We start from the raw sequence: 19,334 nt of genomic DNA, 5'->3' as shown, positions 1-19,334 counted from the left end.
CTACAGCAGTGCTATTGAGGTGATCTTTTGTGTTCGACATCAACTTAAGAATGAGTGGACCACAATAAGTGGACAATATGTGGACCACAATAAGCGTGTTTAGTCCACTTATTGCTAATATCAGTTGACAAGCAAGTGTGTTCAAATTTATATAGATTTATTCCAAAATTTAATAGTGTTATTTCTTTTTGTCATTTGTAGATGTTAGACTTTGACATCGAGACATCTATGGTGACTTTGTTAATTTCGAAATATAGTGACTTAGTTTTTGGAAGGTGTTGCTAGAGGTACGTTGTGTACATGCATTCAAAGGAATGAGTATGCGTACTTGGATATAATTCACTACTGGAAACCCTCTCTTTGCAGAGCCCGAAATACACTCGGCAAAGGCTTTGCCGAGTGCCGCACTCGGCAAAAAATTAATCGGCAAAGAAGCCTTTGCCGAGTGCTTCTTGTCGGGCACTCGGCAAAGCGAAAATGCGAAAAAAAACCCAAAAATAATAGCAAATTTTTTTTTTCGAGGGAGGCCGCCACCGGCCAGCGCCCGCCCGTCTCCATCGAAGTCGCTACATTTTTTGCGCAAAATCCGCGGGTAACATGGCCGGCGGGATTCGAACTCACGACCTCTCCCTCGCGTGTTTGCTACTCTACCACTGCACTACACTGTCACTTGTGTCTAGATTCCGTTATCTATCCTCATATATTATACTAAATTAAGAGTAAATTGCTTGTTTGAGGCCCTAAACGAATTCAAATCAAAAAGTGGTCAACTACAAAGTTCCATAACTTTTCGAGATCTACAATTTATATTTAGAAAGTTTTTCCATCCGAGGTCATTTGAAAAATTCGAATTTCAAATTTGAGAGATTCAAACGTAGTCTTGCATGATAAGATGATTTCAAATGAAAAAGTTGTCAACTACATAGTTTCATAACTGTTGGAGATCTACAATTTTCATTTAGGAAGATTTTCCATCTGAGGTCTTTTGAAAAATTCAAATTTTAAAATTTTCAAATTCAAACGTCGTTTTTGCATGACAAGATGATTTCAAATCAAAATGTTGCCAAGTACAAAATTTCATAACTTCTTAAGATCTACAAAGTTTATTTTGGTCATTTGTTCATCCGACATAGTGGTAATAACATTGTTCACAAATCTTATATATCTCTCTTCTACTTTCATGAAACTAATATGAGAGATATGAGAGAGGTGTAGATTTTATGAACAACGTTATTGTCGCTTTGTCAAATGAAGAAATGACCAAAATAAACTTTGTAGATCTTGAGAAGTTATACAACTTTGTAGTTGAAAAGTTTTTCATTTGAATTCATTTAGGGCCTCAAAATTTGCTTTGAAAAAATGATTTGCCGAGGGCAAAAAAATGCACACGGCAAAATGCCTCTTTGCCGAGTGCCAAAAAATAGCACTCGGCAAAATACATCTTTGCTGAGTGCGAAAAAAAACACTCGGCAAAGCCGTCTTTATCGAGTGTTTTTTTTGTGCCGAGTGTATTTTATTTGGCACTCGGCAAAGACCGTCTTTGCCGAGTGCCCGATAAAATACACTCGGCAAAGCCTCCGACACTCGGTAAAGTGCCGGTTTCTAGTAGTGATTGTCAGTCTCGGAGGCATGGCCTACAGGCCTCGGATGACTGCGTTCTTTGCGCGCAATGTCCGGAAATGTTGGAACACATCCTGTTGGGGTGTCTTTAGAAGGGAAGTCTGGTTCCAGGTACTTCGAAAGCTTCACTTGGATGGGATCATCGTCGTTCGTCAGGAAAACTTCTTTGTCTGGTGGTTGCGAGCTAGGAAACTGTTACCAAAGGTGATCCGAAAGGGCTTCGACTCCCTGACGTTCCTTATTTGGTTGGGTGCTTTGGAAGGAATGTAATGCTAGAACCATTGGAGGACCATCGTCTAATTCAACAATGGTACTACTGCTCATCGTCGGAGAAGCAAGGGAGTGGGCGCCCGCGGGATACTCCAGAATAAGGTCGCTGCTGGTGCTGCTTTGAGCAATGTCGCAACAGGTACTCATTGGGTCGCAAATCCTTCTGGTAATGTAAACCATTTGGTATTGCGCTGAGTACAGGTTTGGTAATCTTGGGATTTCCATCCTGTATTTGTAATCGTTTACAATCCTTCTTCTTCTTAATGAAAAACGTGCCTCGGCACGGTCGCAAAAAAAATAATTGTCAGTCTCCATGGACATCGAGGTAAATGGTGACTTCATCATTTTCGAGATGTGTCGGCTCTATTTTTTGAAGATGCTCTTGTGGTGGAAGGGGGGGGGGGCATGGTGTGTATTTGTCCTTGTATATAAGGCCTTGTTTGTATCCTATGATCTTAAGTTTAGTTGGATAAAGTTAAAGAGCTAAAACTTTAGACCACTTTAGTTACTTATATGCTCTAAAGTTTTTGAGAGATTAGCTAAACTTTGGACAACACTTTCGATCTCCTGTTTGGAGCCACAAGAGCTAAATGTGGTCTAAAGTTTGTGATTGAACTTTAGACCATGAGATCCGAACAAGACTTAAAGTATGAGTGTTTGTACTGTCTAATTTGCTAGAAAAAAGAATCATAAAAATTGAGGCAGAAGTAGAAGCCCTAAGATAAATTTTGAAATTTCCCACATGTATTGTCCCAAAGTTTGAAATAGACAAAACCCAAAAATTTGAAAACCTAAGAGCATCTTCAAGAGCCTTTTTTAAACTCATTCTCTAAATCAACAATTGTATAGCCATTTCAATGAAAATCGATGTATATATTTTTTTCACTCTCCAACTGTTTCTCTGTGTCTTGTTCGTACTAAAGAGATAGCCTCACTCTTCATCTTTGAATTGCGAGAAATACTGAATATAGCCTCACGCATACATACATGATGAACGTGACAAGTGGACTAGCTAGCAAGCTAAGCTATGGTGTGGCCGCCGTTGATGCAGATGACTTGGCCGGTCATGTAGGAAGCCGCCGGCATGCAGAGAAATGCCACCATGGACGCCACCTCCTCTGGCTCGCCGATCCTCCCCATGGGCAGCCGCGCCATCTCCTTCATCACCAGCTCCGGATCTATCGTCTTCTGCTCATCAATCCAAAATAAATCAATCATCCCATGAGGTCATATATAATCATGTAATAATAACATTTATAGCTTTTACTTGAAAAGATTAACATACAAAAATATGCATCGGAAGGAGCTGACTGAGATTAAAATTAAAGCTTACATCACTGCTGATGTCAGTCCTGATGCCCCCAGGCGCGACGCAGTTGACGCGGATGCTGTCGCTGGCCCACTCCGTGGCCAGGCTCCGAGTGAGCTGGTTCATGGCGCCCTTGGTCATGGAGTAAACGGCGAGCGCCGGGAGCCCGATGAAGCCAGCGATGGAGGAGATGTTAACAACGCTACCACCACCGCCGGCGGCGGCGAGGAGGAGTGGGTGCGCGAGCTGGCTGAGGTGGAAGCACGACTCGAGGTTGGTCGCCATGATCCTCGAGTAGTCCTCGCCGGTGCACTCCAGCATGTCCTTGAACATCGACTGCCCCGCGTTGTTCACGAGGATGTCGAGCCTGCCGCCGGAGGTGGCCCTCACGGTTGCCATGAGGTCCTCCCGGTCGCCACGCACGAACACGTCGCAGACGGAGACGGTGACCTGCAGCCCCTTCTCCTCCCACCGCCGGCGGCACTCCTCCAGCTCCGCCGCGTTCCGTGAGCAGGTGTGCACCAGCGCGCCGAACCCCGCTAGCTCCTCAACGATCGCGTGCCTGCCATGCATGTTAATGTAATGTAAGTGAACTCGTACAAACGTACTAGTAGCTAGATCCCAATCAAGAGATCATCAGAGCACGTAATGTACCCTATGCCCTTGCTGCCGCCGGTGACGAGCGCCGTCGCACCGGCGAGGTTCCACCACGCCGCCCTGCTCATGCGCGCAGCCACCATCTTCTTCCTCTCAATCTCTTGACTTGTATAAATGTATAATGTACGAAAGATCGGAATTAGAGTGATCGTCGATGGATGTAGAGTGCAAATGGGATGGATGAGATGCTACTCCACATCCATGCAGCATGTATTTATAGTGATCTGACCGGATGGCACCTCCATTGAAATGTGCAGTTGCGCACTAAGCAGAGCTGCGCTGACTTTGAATAAACTAGTGTAAGACCATGTTTTAGTCATCCGACGGCCGGGACAGATACGGCGCACAAGAAGACGGCCGCCCACCCACTGCTGGTTTATTCCAAGCATCCGTCCAGAGAACAAAATATTTATAAATTTGTATAAATTCCACTGCCGTTGAACCTGTCATGCGTACGTGCCAAACTGTCTGAAGTTGTTGACATGAGCAACGAGCAGCCAATGACTTCCCTGATTAATAAAAAAATATTCTTATGGTTTACTTATGGGGGCAGTCCAAAACAACCATATTTATAAATCTATTAACAGAGGGTTTAGTTAGGGCCTATTTATGATCCACTTTAGGTTTTGCAGCTATGCTCCCAGTTTGACAAGCCAAAGATGCCAACTGAAAGAACTCTTCTCTAGCAACAAAGGTGGACGGACCTTAACTCCATGTTTTTTTGAACTCCTCGAGGGTACTACAAAACAGGCTATTCATATCTCCAAAAACAGGCCCCCATACCTTCCCTCCAGCTCTCTCTTCTCTCTACAAACGTGTCTCTCACCTGGTCTCTCACTTCTTTTTACCTCCCGGCCCTACCCTCCATCTTCATGCGGAGGTGCGGCAATAATACACTGAGCAAGGAGGATCGAGTGACAACATGGCACTTCCGGACGGTGCCCGCAAATTGGCCACCTGCCTATGATGAAATCAGCGCCCCTTGTCATGGCAATAACCAAAGTCATCGCAGATAACATGATTCTAACACAAAATCATCTGATTTCATCGATACTTTTATTTGTTGTAAACCCTAAACAAACTAAATCTAAAAAGTATTGTAAAAGAAAAATGAGTCCACACTCCCTTTTTGTCCCCAGCAGACTCACCAGAGAGGAATACGTAGAGTGGCCCTGGACGGCAGTGGTGGTGGGCTGGTTGTTAACCCTATGTTAATCACTTGGGATCGACATAACAAATTAGTACATGCCACATAGACACAAAGCTTATTCATTTCCCCTACTTATAGTTAAACGATGATTTGTCCTGATACTCCTATTCCAAATTTTATGTGTTAAAGATTAAGATTAACATTTGTATATCGTGCACCCAATTTTTTTCATTGCGGTTTAACAATGCAAACTCCTAGGGTGCAACACGTCGTCGCCGCCAACCACACGCTTACAAAAAAAAGGCACTATCCAAGTAAACGAAAGATTTATTAATGATAGGAGTTGACTTTACCAGCTAATGTCAGAGTTTCCAACATACATAATGCACAATCAACTGAATATACAAAGGTAAGCAAAGAACATATTCATGTTTTATTACTAAGTAAATAAGCAAAGCTAGGGACAAGAAAATTGTGTACCCTCTACCAAATGTCCACTGAATCACCTGCAACTTAATTCAGTTTTTTCTTATATATATATGAACCAGAAAATCACCATATTCACTACTGGACGCAGGGTCTTTGCCGAGGGCCTGAAGCCCTCGGCAAAGGCTCTTCAACCGTCGGCGAAGGATTTGCCGAGGGCAGCCCTCGGTGAAGAACCCTCGGGAAAAAAAACGTCGGCGAAGGACTCTTTGCCGAGGGCCTTTTATCGGGCACTCGGCAAAGTATTTGCCGAGGGCTAACGGCGACCCTCGGCAAAGTAAAGTAGCCGTTAGGTACGCGGTTATTTTCCACGGCTTCTTTGCCGAGGGCTGACATACAGGCCCTCGGCAAAGACCTATTTTCTTTTTTTTTTCTCGGAATTTCTTTGCCGAGAGCTATATCTAAGGCCCTCGGCAAAGAGCTACGTTTTTATTTTTGTCTCGGAATTTCTTTACCGAGGGCTGTGTTCAAAACCCTCGGCAAAGACCTACTTTTTAATTTTTCCTGGGAATTTCTTTGCCGAGGGCTATGGTTAAGGCCCTCGGCAAAGACCTGTTTTTAATTTTTCCTGGGATTTTCTTTGCCGAGGGCTATGGTCAAGGCCCTCGGCAAAGACCAGTGAAAATTTTCAGCATCCCACCTGTTTCTTGCTTTCCATGCAAAATATATATATATATATATTCAACAGCAGAAATATCCCACAAATATCACAATCATCACATATATCTCACAAATATCACATATATCTCACAGATATCACATGTATCATCACAAGTCCAAATTCAACAATTCCATAAGTCCACAATCTAACTCAAGTGTCAAGTCCACAAGTTCAAATCCGACTGAGGCTGGCCAACCTCTCCAACCGTCTGGCCTCTGCGTCACCAACCTTCCCAACCGTCTGGCCTCTGCGTCGAGGGTGGTGTAACGAAGCCTCCAGAATCAGGTGACGCACGAGGGGGGTTATTGGAACCCGCCGACTGAGGCTGCACAAACAATTATATGCTTATGTGAGATTGCAGTAATTATTCTAGGACTACAGTTTTAGTATTTAGACAGAAACCTATCAAAATTTTTATAGCTAGTGTTGTCTGGGTTTCTATGTCATACAAGCAAATCAGTAGCTAGTGTTCTCTGGGTTTCTATGTCACACAAGCGAGAAGTGAACTTTAACGCTTACAGGAGTAGCTGCAAACGCGTGCGGCACCTGAGGCGGAGGAGCTGACATCTGCACAGGCACACCCGTCTTCTGCCCAAGAGCTTGCATGATTTGCATCATTTCTGCAATCCTGACCTCCTGGGCCTGCCGAGCGGCCTGCTCAGCCTCCAGCCGAGCAGTGAGGGCCGTGATCTGCGCCGTCTTCTCGTTGTTCTGGGCCTGCAATATTGCACTCCAATATTTCAGTAATGCAAAACTAACTCAAGTGTGAGAATATTAATTTACGACGAGTAAAACAATAATTACCTCGAGCGCATCGACCCGCTGCAGTGTCGGAGTAGGCCGTGAGCGTATGGGCTGGCTGGAACTCGTGCTCTGTGCTCGGAGCTGGCTCAGAGTGGGAACAGTGGTGGGGTCGATGGCGGCGTTCGCAATCCACGTCCGGCCGTGCTTCCTGCCGCCACCGAGCCTCATGATGGCCTCGGCATCAATGGGCTCGGTGCGGACGTCGTACTCTGGCCCGTGCCGCTGCTGTACCGCCGACGTGTACTCCTGGACTTTAGTGTACACGTTAGGGTCGGAGTATGCCTCGCGAGGGGCAGCCGGGTCCCAGGTGACGTCGCCGGCCACCCTGGTCTGGTGGGACATAGCCCACGCCGTGAACATCGAGACATCCTCGTCCGGGTGCGCAGCCTCCTGCGAGAAAGGCGGCAGGTGGTGAGCAATCAGGCATACGTTAAGCGTGAAACTAAATAGAAGAAAAATCACTTACATATGCCGATTTGAATCCGGGGAGACTCCTGCTGCCTAAGGTACAGGAGTAGAGGTTGTTTATACCTAAGGTGGCGGTGGAGACAGGGTAGCGGGGCAGTGGCGAGTCGGGGCAGTGGAGAGTCGCAGCGCCGACGAGGACAATCGACTACTCTGAAGCTCCTTTGACGTCCTTTGCTCTGCAAAAAAAAAGGGTATAAGTTAAAAATTTCGGCAGAACCTCCCCTGTACGGGGAGGTTTCCAAAACCTGCAAAAAAAATCGGCTCGATGGCCAACACCCACATTCACGGCACAAAGGCCGACACATCAACAATGGGAGGCACGAAGGCCATCCACATCAAAAAACGGCGCGATGGCCGACAACCCATGGTTTTACCTTCTACTCGACCGAGGGACGGGGAAGTGAAGGTGACGGCAAGGTCGTCCAGACGAGGCCGTTATCCAGAACCACCTGCATTGCATGCCCAAGTAATTGCTTCAAAACATGACCCGCTTAGACAGTGAATAAAACAAGTGCAACTGCAGAAAAGTACTGAACCAGTAAATCCTAAATTTACACGCTCTACTGAACAATGTGTTCATCAGCGTACTTTCATTTCGTTAATTATCATGCCAATAATCAAACACCTACTTGTAACGGTTAGCTAGATTAATCATAATGAAAGGCAGTACATCATAATGAACAGAGTGCAAGAACCAAGAAGACGTCAAGGTGACCGGCAGGTTGGCCGCAAGGAGGCACACGTGTTTGTGCCCCTGTGCAGTAGGGGGCTACCTAGGCTAGGCGGCGAGGGTCATGTTCTTGTCCCAATGAAAGCGCCATCTTTGTATTTGGCTTCTATGGGAACTGGACCATCCAACACTAGGTGGAGGGCTCGAGGCCAAACACCATTGGAGGCTCAGCGTTAGATGGACCGACGGACAAACACAACAACAATCACATCGTCAATGTCTACTATAACATTTGATATTTTTATATAATAAAAAATATCAACATTTTCATTTATATCTCCAACTACAGGGATGGATTTCCCACGCCCCCTCCATCCAAGTGCAGGATCCAGGACCAAAATCTAGGAGGGGCGGAGTAAAACGACCAATTTGGACTGCGCTGGCCGAATCCGCACTCGTCTAAGATTGAAACGGGCACTTACCTCCTACTGAGGCATCGCAGAGCAGAGGCCACGGGATCTGACTGAGACCCCCCCCCCCAGAAGGAAACGACTCGCGACAACCACGCACACACGCGCTGCGTCTGGGCGGCGAGGCGAGCAGGCAGCCGCCGGGCGCCGTACTGCCTGCCGCGCGCGGTGCGTAAGGCGAGCCCCGCGTGCGTGTCACCGCCGGCGCCGCGGAGGGGAGGGGAGGGGAGGGGAGGAGGAGAGGGGTTGCGGTTACCTGCGCCTGCGCTTGCTGGCGGGCGGGCCTCTCCGCGCCCGCGGTTGTTGCTCCGGCGAAGCGGAACGGCGCTGCTCCTCCTCCGGCGTCCCGATCGTTTGGGTCCCCCTCCTCCCGTTGGCTCCTCGCGGTGTGGCGTGCGCGGCGGCGGCCTGCGCGGCGGCGGCGGGCAAGCGCGCGGCGGCGGCGTCCTCGCGGCGGCCGAGCGCGCGGTGGCGTGCGCGGCGGCGGCGGCGGCTGACCAGCGGCAGTGGCGGCTCGGGCGGGCGCGGCTTGGGATAAGGCCGCCCGCCCGGCCGTTCCCTTTTTTATATGGGGGCCCTCTTTGCCGAGGGCCTAGATCCAGAGCCCTCGGCAAAGATTTTTTTTATTTTTTTATTTAATTTCTTTGCCGAGGGCCAACATCCAAGGCCCTCGGCAAAGATGTTTTCTTTTTTATTTCCGCCGGCGCCATCCCGTTCAAAATATTTGCCGAGGGCCTGTACAACGGGCCCTCGGCAAAGAGTTTTATTTTTTTATTTCCAAATTCTTTGCCGAGGGCCTAACGCCGAGCCCTCGGCAAAGGCTGACGGCCGGTGCCGCCGTCACGCTCGGCCGAGGTCGCCGAGAGGCGGTACTGTGCCGAGGGCCCGACCCTCGGCAAAGGTGGGCCTTTGCCGTGGGTCGTTGATTGCCGAGGGTCGGGCCCTCGGCGAACGAGCCGTTGCCGAGGGCTAAGATTCGCCGAGGGCGGCCCTCGGCAAAGAAACGATTTGCCGAGTGCCCGAAATCAGGCCCTCGGCAAAGTCTTTTGCCCTCGGCAATGTTGCTGTTTCCAGTAGTGATTCCTTTATTTGTACCCCTTTTTTGGGGCTTTGCCATCCTTTTCTTAACAAAGATAGGTTTAGTAACAAAGCGAGGTTATGTTTACCCCATTTATTTCAAGATCTATTGGGTTGTGAATCTTGAGACCGCAATATGCATGCCAAAATATATATAATACCCTATGCCCTTATAATAAAATATTATGAATAGTTAAATTGAAACCAGGATCCGCTTGGCTGTCCATATCAGGCTGCCAGCGAAATACTTCGCTGGGTACTTATTTACAGCAAATTTTTAAATATCTCGAGAATCAAACTATGATTGTCCGGTAAGTTAACTAAGCAACTTGGGTCAAATGATCCAGTCTTTTACTGCCCATCAGGAAATATGGATAAGAAAACTATAATTTATACCGATTAACTAAAAATTAGCTCAAATTAGTTATGGTTAGCTAGCTTGTTTTTTTCAACTGTGTTGGCTAGCTAGTTGCTAACAACTAGTTGACACTTGGCCAAAAGATTAGCCACCAATTAGCTGTACTGTTTGAATGCACTATAGCTATTTTTTTAGCTGGCTAGTAATTAGCTCATGTATCAAAACATGCCCTGCAAAATGGTTAAGATATGTGTACTTATGCAAAAATTTCTTTGTAGGTTTTACCTCATTCTTGGAATAGACATTAGTGTGTATATTTTTAATGACAGGGACAGGGATTTGAATTGTAAATTGGTCTGTCATTGCAAAACATCAACAATTAATTAACGATTGAAAAGTCTCTGCAGACAACGGTTAACTAAAGCATTGCATATAAGAAAGTGAACCCAAAAAAAAAACAATTCTCTGAGTGCCGTCCACATACCACTCCTCCCTTGTTAGTTTGATATACACACGTTACACACTACTACAGTCGTGATTTTAGGGGTGGCTGCTGAGCCAGTAGGGCGGTTGGGCCAGCCATCCCTATGAAAGCGTCTCTACAAATAGTGGATTTTCAGAGGCGGCTCCCCAAAAACAAGGTTTTTAGAGGCGGCTAAAAAGAGAGAACCGCCCCTACAAAACGATTGAAAATAATAAAAAAATGGTGGCTAGCCGCGGTCGATTAGCCAGGCAACACCCGGCCGTCCAAAACCGCGCTGCTCACCAGGGACCACCACCACGCCACCAGCCGCGGTCGACCAGCTGCTCCATGCCCCGCCTTCCGAAACTGTGCTGCTCGGTAGGACCGACGCCGCGTGGCTGGCCACCCACCGTGGTAGCGTCAGGTCACCGTGCTTGTTGCCGTGCGGCCAGGTCTGCAGCGGAGCCACCGCCCGCTACTGCCGGCCTGGACCTCGTCGGGGTCACTGCCGCCGCGCCGACGTCGGGGCGCCGCCAGCGCCAACGCTAGCCTCACCCGCGTCGGTGCCACCACCGATGAGATGCAGGAGGTCGCGCTGGGCCCTGCTTGTGCCGCCCCAGAGGCCGCCCCGGGTACGCTGTGCGAGCCACCACGCGCTCGCTGGATCTTGGGCTGCCGTGGTCCGCGGCGGTTCCGCCGCCACCGAGGAGATCGCGTGCAGGGTCTGCCAGTGCCGCCGTAGTGGCCTGCCGGGGAGAATCGGCCGTGCGGGTAGCACGGGTAAGCGGCCGCAACGGGAGCCTACCGTGTTGCTGGAGACGACGACACCCACGGCAATGGAGAGCACCGGCAGCCGGCCGCGTTGCCTCTATGCTGCTGTGTTTCATGTTTGGGGTGGAAATGTGTGAGTGGATGAAGAGGAGGAGAGATGGCGTGTGGGTGGGACAAAACTTTTGAGTATTTAGTGCATGCGCCATGCGGCCCCTCCATGCCTTTGTTTTGAAACCGACAAGCCTGCCACCTTTGGTTTTGACTGTCAACTGACCTTTTCGCTTGGGTTTTTTTTTTTGCTGATAAGCCATGGCCGAAAGTACTGTTGGCTGATTTGGTGTGAGAGAAAAATATTGTTCGTTGGCTGAAAAAGTACGGCTTATAAGCCAAACAAGCCCAAACGAATAGGGTGAATACTTTGAACCTCGAGCGTGCGTCCTCCACCACGTATTCAAGTCACGGGCGCCGGCTGATATTTTGTCTGGGAAAACTACACCCAAAACTTTATAGGAGCGGCCCATTTGTAGGGGCGGCTTGTCCCATGGATTCTAGACATGCACATTGTAGTGACGGCCGATGATTGGGCCGTCCCTATAAAAGTTTTGAGTAGTTAGTGCACGCGGCTCCTCCATGCCTTTGTTTTGAAACCGACAAGGCCTGCCTCCTTTGCTTTTGACTGCCAATACTTTGAACCTCGAGCGCGCATCCTCCACCACGTATTCAAGTCACGGGCGCGGGCTGATATTTTGTCTGGCAACCTACACCCAAAACTTTATAGGAGTGGCCCATTCGTAGGTGCGGCTTGTCCCATGGGTAGGCACGCATATTGTAGGAGCGGTTGATGATTAGGCTGTCCCTACAAAAGAAAATATGCCGTTGCTATAAAAATCGTTTGTGTAGTATAGGGATATCTGACGAGAACTTAAGAAATAAAGCCAAATGCATGCAGCGTTGACTTAATAAGCCGGCCATCAGTTGATCTGCTAGTGTCAATGCATCTCAAAATAAGGGTACTTATGTCGGCAAAAAGATGACCACTCTACATAGACAAAGAACTCTATAATATAAGGGGTGTTTGGATCCGGTAATTAATGTTTAGGAAGTGTCACATGAGATGTTTGGATACTAATAAAAAAAATTACAGAATCCGTCAGTAATTCACGAGACGAATTTATTAAGCATAATTAATCCGTCATTAGCACATGTTTACTGTAGCACCATATTGTTAAATTATGGACTAATTAGGCTTAAAAATTCATCTCGCAAAACAGTCTCAATCTATACATTTAGTTTCATAATTAGTTTATATTTAATACTTCATGTATGTGTCAAACATCCGATAAGACAGCAACTAAAGTTTAGGAGGAGGAACCTAACACCCTAAGTATAACATGGCAGGGCGATCGCTAGCTCCGCCGTCAGTATCTTCGGGTGCATTCATCTTTGCAACAAACTCACTTGTCTCCTTGAGGGATGCATGACCAGTGGCCTTCTAGAATGATAGTAGTAGGTATAGGTAACTCCCATCATCAATCATTATTGGCTAAATCAGCAGTTACATATCAATAATACTCGTCTTATTGACTAATTTAGTACTAGGGTACAACGGTACAAGTACAAGTAGTGTACTTACGTATGGGTGTAGATGGCAAATATCTGCTCCGCTTACGGCACTCCAAATGCATAGTTTCCATAGGTATTTTCTATAGCAAAAAAAAAAGTGCAACTTAGGCTAGTCTCAGTGGATAGTTTCATTGCGTTGTTTTCAAGACTGCCATGTCATATAGAATGAAATCAAACTTGAATGAAACATCCACTCTCAATGCAAAGTTTCATTCTATGGTTTCATACACATTTTATTCTATGACTTATAGAGAGTTGGTAATCGTGCTAAGAGAGTTTCATCCCCATGAAAGTCAATACTTCTCTCTCTTCATTAAAAAATTGCCATGTCATCACAAATGCATATGTGGCGGGCTATTAAACGCACATGAAACTCTCACTGAGACTGGCCTTACACTCTCCATGTCAAAGTATGATCATGGAGACCGCACCAAGTCAAACTCCATCTTCTAAGTTGAGAGATTGTACATGTTTTAATGGTTGCTTCCTCATTCAAATCAGTAGCACCATACTCTTTGCTAGAAGATGAATCATTGGCATCAGGAGAGGTTGTTGTCCACCATCCAAAGATAGGCGATGAACCGGTTGAGGGAGCGTTGGTGCTAGGAACACTGGTATTCTGAGCAGCTGTCCAGTGACATGAGCAGTAGGAACATTGGCATCTTGATCGCGAGTTACAACAACACGAGTCACAGCATCACTGGTTCTAGGGACACGAATGCCTCGCCAAGAACTTGTTTTCATTAACCGATTCATTCTATGAGATTTGCGGATGGGTTTTGGCTCACCATGGATTGGGGCGGACCTCGATCAGAAATAACAAGATCTAGGAGGCAGAGAGAGGGAAGACTGATGGGAGCGCGCGTAGGGATAGGGCGTACAAAGTTAGTGGCGGGGAGGCCAAGCAATCAGGCTCACACAATACTCCCCTACGTGGGCGAGCGCGGGGGAATGTTTTCTCAAGAAGCAATGGTTGTCTTCAATAAATAATTTGCCACATTATTAAATTTTCTCTTCAATAAATAATTTGCCACATCAGTAAATTGTTTTTCTAAGAGTGCAATTAATATCTATAAGAACTTTTTTCTAGAACGTGCTTAGCATGTGTTTCATTAAGAAGAAGATTAGAAGCTTACACGTCCTATATCACGTCACAGTGAGATGCCATTAGTGATGGGGTTGAACACAAACAAAAGGCACCGCAGGGCGGTGGAACGCACACTGGTTTGATTAACTAAGAAACTAATTGTGCGACCAAAGAGCTAGGTCAGCGCTGCCTGCTAGGCATGCTCAATCTGACAGGGGCAGCCCTCTGTCCATGCGTGTTCCAGCCATCGGGAACAACTCACACATGGCAGCCTACATGGAGGCAGAAAGCGGCCCAGCAAACATTTCGTGGAACTTCACCGCAATGGGCGCATCCAGTGTCTGCGACCCGTTGGTTGGCCTGCATGTCCACTTGTTGAGAAGGATGCACTTCGCTTGCTTCTCCGGGTTTGGGTCGCGGTGGATGGACTTGGCAGCTAACCTGTTACTGCGCCTTGGGATGAACACGGAGTCGTCAAGACGCGATACAAGCCGGCGTGGGGGGATGCGATCAGCGATTCCTCTAATGGCAGCTTCAGGGATGTGATGAGGCCCTGCAAGGAGGCCACGGATACTGTAGGTGATCCGACAGTCGCCGTTGTTAGCTGAGCGCTCGGGGTCGCGACTTGGGCCACATCATCGCCCACAGTCACGATTGTGGAGGGCGTAGAAGTTGATCACTGGACAGCAGGGCTCGGTAGCGCATCGCATGGTGCAGGAGCGACCGACAGTGGTTCCAGGGTAGAAGTCTTCTCTGCCTCCACCAATGTGGCGACATGAGAAAGAAGCAACCGGAGCAGCATGTTCATCATTACCCTCATCGTAGCACAATTCCTCCAGATCCTCGGCCACAGGCTGTAGTCCATCCTCTAGCCCGAGTCCAAACGCGGAGGTGGTGGCATTGTCAACCCCCAGCGTGCCCAACGAGGCTAGGGCTGTCGCACCCACAGACAGCGACCCCAGTGAAAGGTCGAGATGGCGACTAGAGGGGGGGTGAATAGTCTTTTCTAAAACTTAATCGCGTCGGCTAACCGATACAAATACGGAATTAAAACTATCGGTCTAGCCAAGACTATACCCCACTATATATGTTCACTAGCAGCTTGCAAAGATAACAATTATGCAACAAAGGTGCTGGGCTAGCTAGAGCTCTCTTAATCAATTCTAGGAGCAAGGTCACACAAACCTATGCCACTAGTACTTTAAGCAATGAGGAAGCTCCTACACATGCTAGTAAGCAAAAGCACAAAGCTAACTAAGCTCACTAGCAATGCTCAATAACAAGGCAACCAATGCCTAATTAGAGAGCGCAAATACTTAGCTACACAAACAAAGCAATGTGACTAACAAGGTTACTAAAACCAAATTAGCCACGCACGAGAGCTACTTCTATGCTACACAAGCAAGAAGGTAATTAGCAAGCTACACAAGCTATCTAATTATAAGAGCAACTACACAAGCTTAATATATGTAAAGATAATTGCAAGCTTGTGTAATGGGGATGCAAACCAACGGGAAGAACAAGGTTGACACGATGATTTTTCTCCCGAGGTTCACGTGTTTGCCAACACGCTAGTCCCCGTTGTGTCGACCGCTCACTTGGTGGTTCAGCGGCTAATTAGCATCACCCGCTAAGCCCGCACGTCGGGCGCCGCAAGAACCTACCCCTTAGTGAGGGTAGCTCAATGACACGCTTTACTAGAGTTGCTCTTCGCGGCTCCCGCGGGCCGAGCACAATGCCCCTCACAAGCACTTCTCCGGAGCGCCGCACAAGCTTCTTGCGGGCTTCGACGGAGACCACCACCAAACCGTCTAGGAGGTGGCAACCTCCAAGAGTAACAAGCACCACCGGCTTGCAACTCGATCACCTAGTGCCACTCGATGCAACCTCACGATGCAATCGCACTAGAATCGCTCACTCACACGATCGAATGATCACTATCAAGTATATGTGTGATGGAGGGCTCCCAAGCACTCACAAGCATGGACACTAAGTCCCCTTAGGTGCTCAACTCCAGCACTCACTTCTAACTTCTTCACCCTTGCTCCAATGTGCCAACCACAAGAATTTGCATCCAACGCAATAGAAAATAGGCATTCCATTTTCCCGAAAGTGCCGAATCCGATGTAGATGTGCCATGCTTTGTAGATGTGCCAACACCACCAAGTGTATCACCACCATGTGTATGTGTGTTAGCTTTTCACAATCATTTTCCAAAGGATGTTAGCCACTCAACTTGCCACGCCACTTGATCCTAGCGACGATGCAAAGTTAGATCACTCGAGTGGCACTAGATGACCGATATGCAAACAAGTTTGCTCCTCTTGATAGTACGGCCATCTATCCTAAACCCGGTCATAAACTTCTCTACACACCTATGACTGGTGAAATGAAATGCCCTAGGTTATACCTTTGCCTTGCGCATTCCATTCTATCTCCTCCAACGTCGATGCAACACATGCACCAACACGATCAACAATGATATGATCCACTTCATATCATGACGTGATCATATTGGTTCATCGATCTTGACTCCACTTGCCCTTCACCGTTGACATCGTCCATCGGCGCCAAGTCTTGCTCAAGCTTCACCGCCATGCGGTCCATCACTCCAAAGCCTTCGACTTGCCCTTCACGCTTGCAACTGGTCCATCAAGCCAAGTCTTGTCTTGATCTTCTCCACCTTGATCACATGACTCAATGTCATGTCTCATGTGCATTAAGCTCCTTCATTATCACATGTGTGAGCTTTGCAACATCTCTAAGCCATTTTCACCTTCATGTCATATGTTGCTCACACACATGTACCTGTGGACTAATCACCTGTGTATCTCACATAAACATAATTAGTCCACCTAAGTTGTCACTCAATTACCAAAACCAAACAAGGACCTTTCACCCAGGCGCATACAGGTGTCCAATTCTGCAAGCATAGGGTGGTGCAGAGCCTCAGAGCGATGGTCCACCACGAGCTCTGGCTCCAAACGTGCTGCACCCCACCGGTCCACCACAAGCTCACACAGAACGATAGCCGAAGAACCCAGTTTTGACATCGCGCCCCACTCAAAGGACATGGTGTCCCAAGGGATATTAGCCAACTGGGACATGGTCTCCACGAAGGCAGAATTGCCGGAACTAAACGAGGGGCCCCACTCTGGCTCCAACGACTGCTTGACGTCTCTGCCACCGGCACCTTTGGGGAGGGGACTGCTAGGAGTGGATGGGTGGCTTCCTGGTTGTGGGGCACAAGCTGAGCACCCCATGGAGGCCGAGCGAGCAAACGTCGAGTCATCCACGATGTGCAGATTGGGCTATCACGACGACCTTCTGTGTGGCACCCGACGGCGACAGCCGAACGAAAGCGATAGTGGGGGACCTCGCCTGCCCCCTAGTAGCCACCGCCTGAGAATAATCCCAGGCCCGGTGACCTTCACACCTGCAGTTGAGGCATCGCGACAGAAAAGTGCAGGCCGCCTTGACGTGGTCACTTGCCAGGTAGTTGAAGCATTGGCCGATGAGATTCGAAGAGGACTGGCCTTGCTGGCCATGGCGACACCCGACGGCGCCCGCAATGGTGGCTGTGCACTTGGCGGAAGCCCTCAGCATCTGGCTCCACAGACATCCTCGCGGGATGGACGATGAGAGAGGCCAGGCGCCTCTCTGGCAGCGCCTCAATGCCTTGCGCAACGTCCATGGTCGCACCAGATCAGCGGGGGAGACGACGCCTGCACCTGCGCCTGCGGTGCCCCAGATCCGCATCGGGGTTGGAAAAGCGGCGCCAGGGGGGTTTGAGGACTCGCATTCCGAGTCTCAGGTGGGCTGGCACACATTGTGCCGCAACGCTAGTGACCTGGTAAGCCCCACCCGCATTCCCCTCCCAGGGGTAGGAGGACCGCGGAGAGCGTGCTGCAGCTTCTTATGACGGGGCCGCATGGAGTGCCTAGCCACGCAAGGCCCATCCCCGAGAGCGTTAGCCTGGGACGGCACCGGTTCCATGACTGGAGAAGGTCCCCGCAGCGACAGCTTGCGAACTGCGTCGAGGTAGGGAGTTGGTGAGGCCATCGGTGGAGGCTCGTCATCGGAGTTGTCACAAAAGCCATCGTCCGCCCACCGGCGGAACTTGGGGTGACCCTCCGAGGCACCGCTAGGGTAGAAGGATGCGGCGTCGGGAGAGAGGGGCGAGCGAGGGCTGGGACTTTGCTGTTGCACCACCAAGACTGCCCTCGGCGGGCTGGCACGTTGGCGGCGGAGGGCGCCCGTCCCAGCTAGGGAGGAGGCCCCATGGCCACTACAGGCGGTGCTGAAGGAGGCCACCGTTCCCAAAGTGGCCTCTGGCGAGCTAGGGATCCGCATCTGCGCCTGGAACGGCTTCCCGAGTAGTGCTTGGGGTCTTCTAACTCACGGGGTGCTAGGTGAGGAAGGGAGAGATGGACCCATCAAAGTATAGATCGGTCGGAGGTAGTTGCGGATCTGAGGTTTGTTGCTACAAGGAGACTGGGAGTGTTGCGGATTTGGGAGGATTCATTGTGGGGGGTGCGGTGGGGAAGACGGTGTGAAGGAGCGGGTCGGGGGGCTTCGGCTCCTCCATCAGCTAATCATAATATCTATAAGAACTATTATGATTTTTGCATTGGGAGTTTCATAAGAGCAACTCCAACAGAGTTGGTAAAAATAGATGGCTAAACTCATGATTTAGCCAACCTCTAAAATAGAAACCCCAGCAAAAAAAACAGAAAACTCCAACAGCTTTTCCATTTGGGTTAGGCGAATGGCTAGCGGCACATGCAAGCTATATCTAGCATGCGAGAACTCCAGGACATATGACTTGCTATTTTAAAAAGCGAGATACAATAGCTGTTGGACTCTCTCTTATTTTTCCTCAAAATACTCAAATATAGATAACACAACATGGATAGCTCTTGTGTTGGAGTTGCTCTAACAAGCTATTATGAACATAATATTTTGATTTTATAGCCAAGAAATGAAATCAAAGTCTTTTTTTTGTGAAACTAAATGGAATCAAAGTCGGAACAATGTGGAAGGTGCAACATCGTGTAGAAATGATTTGGTTAGAAAACAGAATTTGGCTGTCCACGTATAATAAATAAAATAAATGAATGTATATAGCCATGTGGGCTGTGGTATTCCGGATCGGGCCCAAAACATGGTCCACATGATGAACAAAAGCAATATATGTGGTCCATTGGACTGTGCCGTATGGTGGGCCAGCCCACGTGGTAATACGAACCCCACGCTCGTCTACGGCCCAAACGCACTGCGAGAAATGGCCCGGCACTTTTATTTAGATTCTGAAAAATCTACTGTATTCCGTAATCAGGGCGGATCCAACGGTGGGGCGAGGGAGGGGGGCTCGAGCCCCAGCCCCCCTA

At 48.6% G+C, this 19,334-nt stretch overlaps 2 protein-coding genes across 2 annotated transcripts; both read right to left on the bottom strand.

Annotated features, from left to right (window-relative positions):
• Positions 1-2,910: 2,910 nt before the first annotated feature.
• LOC136485905 (noroxomaritidine/norcraugsodine reductase-like) lies at positions 2,911-3,939 on the bottom strand. Its single transcript, XM_066482712.1, has 3 exons — positions 3,854-3,939; positions 3,224-3,761; positions 2,911-3,078 (listed from the first exon to the last, which is right to left on the bottom strand). Exons 1-3 carry the CDS (start codon positions 3,937-3,939, stop codon positions 2,911-2,913), a joined length of 792 nt encoding a protein of 263 aa, XP_066338809.1.
• A 2,261-nt stretch (positions 3,940-6,200) lies between these two features.
• Positions 6,201-7,453, bottom strand: LOC136485904 (uncharacterized). The gene is made up of 4 exons (XM_066482711.1): positions 7,424-7,453; positions 6,958-7,347; positions 6,673-6,870; positions 6,201-6,478 (listed from the first exon to the last, which is right to left on the bottom strand). Exons 2-4 carry the CDS (start codon positions 7,315-7,317, stop codon positions 6,374-6,376), a joined length of 663 nt encoding a protein of 220 aa, XP_066338808.1. The 5' UTR covers positions 7,318-7,347; positions 7,424-7,453; the 3' UTR covers positions 6,201-6,373.
• Between the last annotated feature and the right edge of the window lie 11,881 nt (positions 7,454-19,334).

Source organism: Miscanthus floridulus, chromosome 10, assembly GCF_019320115.1.
Source record: "Miscanthus floridulus cultivar M001 chromosome 10, ASM1932011v1, whole genome shotgun sequence".
Taxonomy (NCBI): Eukaryota; Viridiplantae; Streptophyta; class Magnoliopsida; order Poales; family Poaceae; genus Miscanthus; species Miscanthus floridulus.
This window is presented reverse-complemented; position numbering and strand designations above follow the sequence as displayed.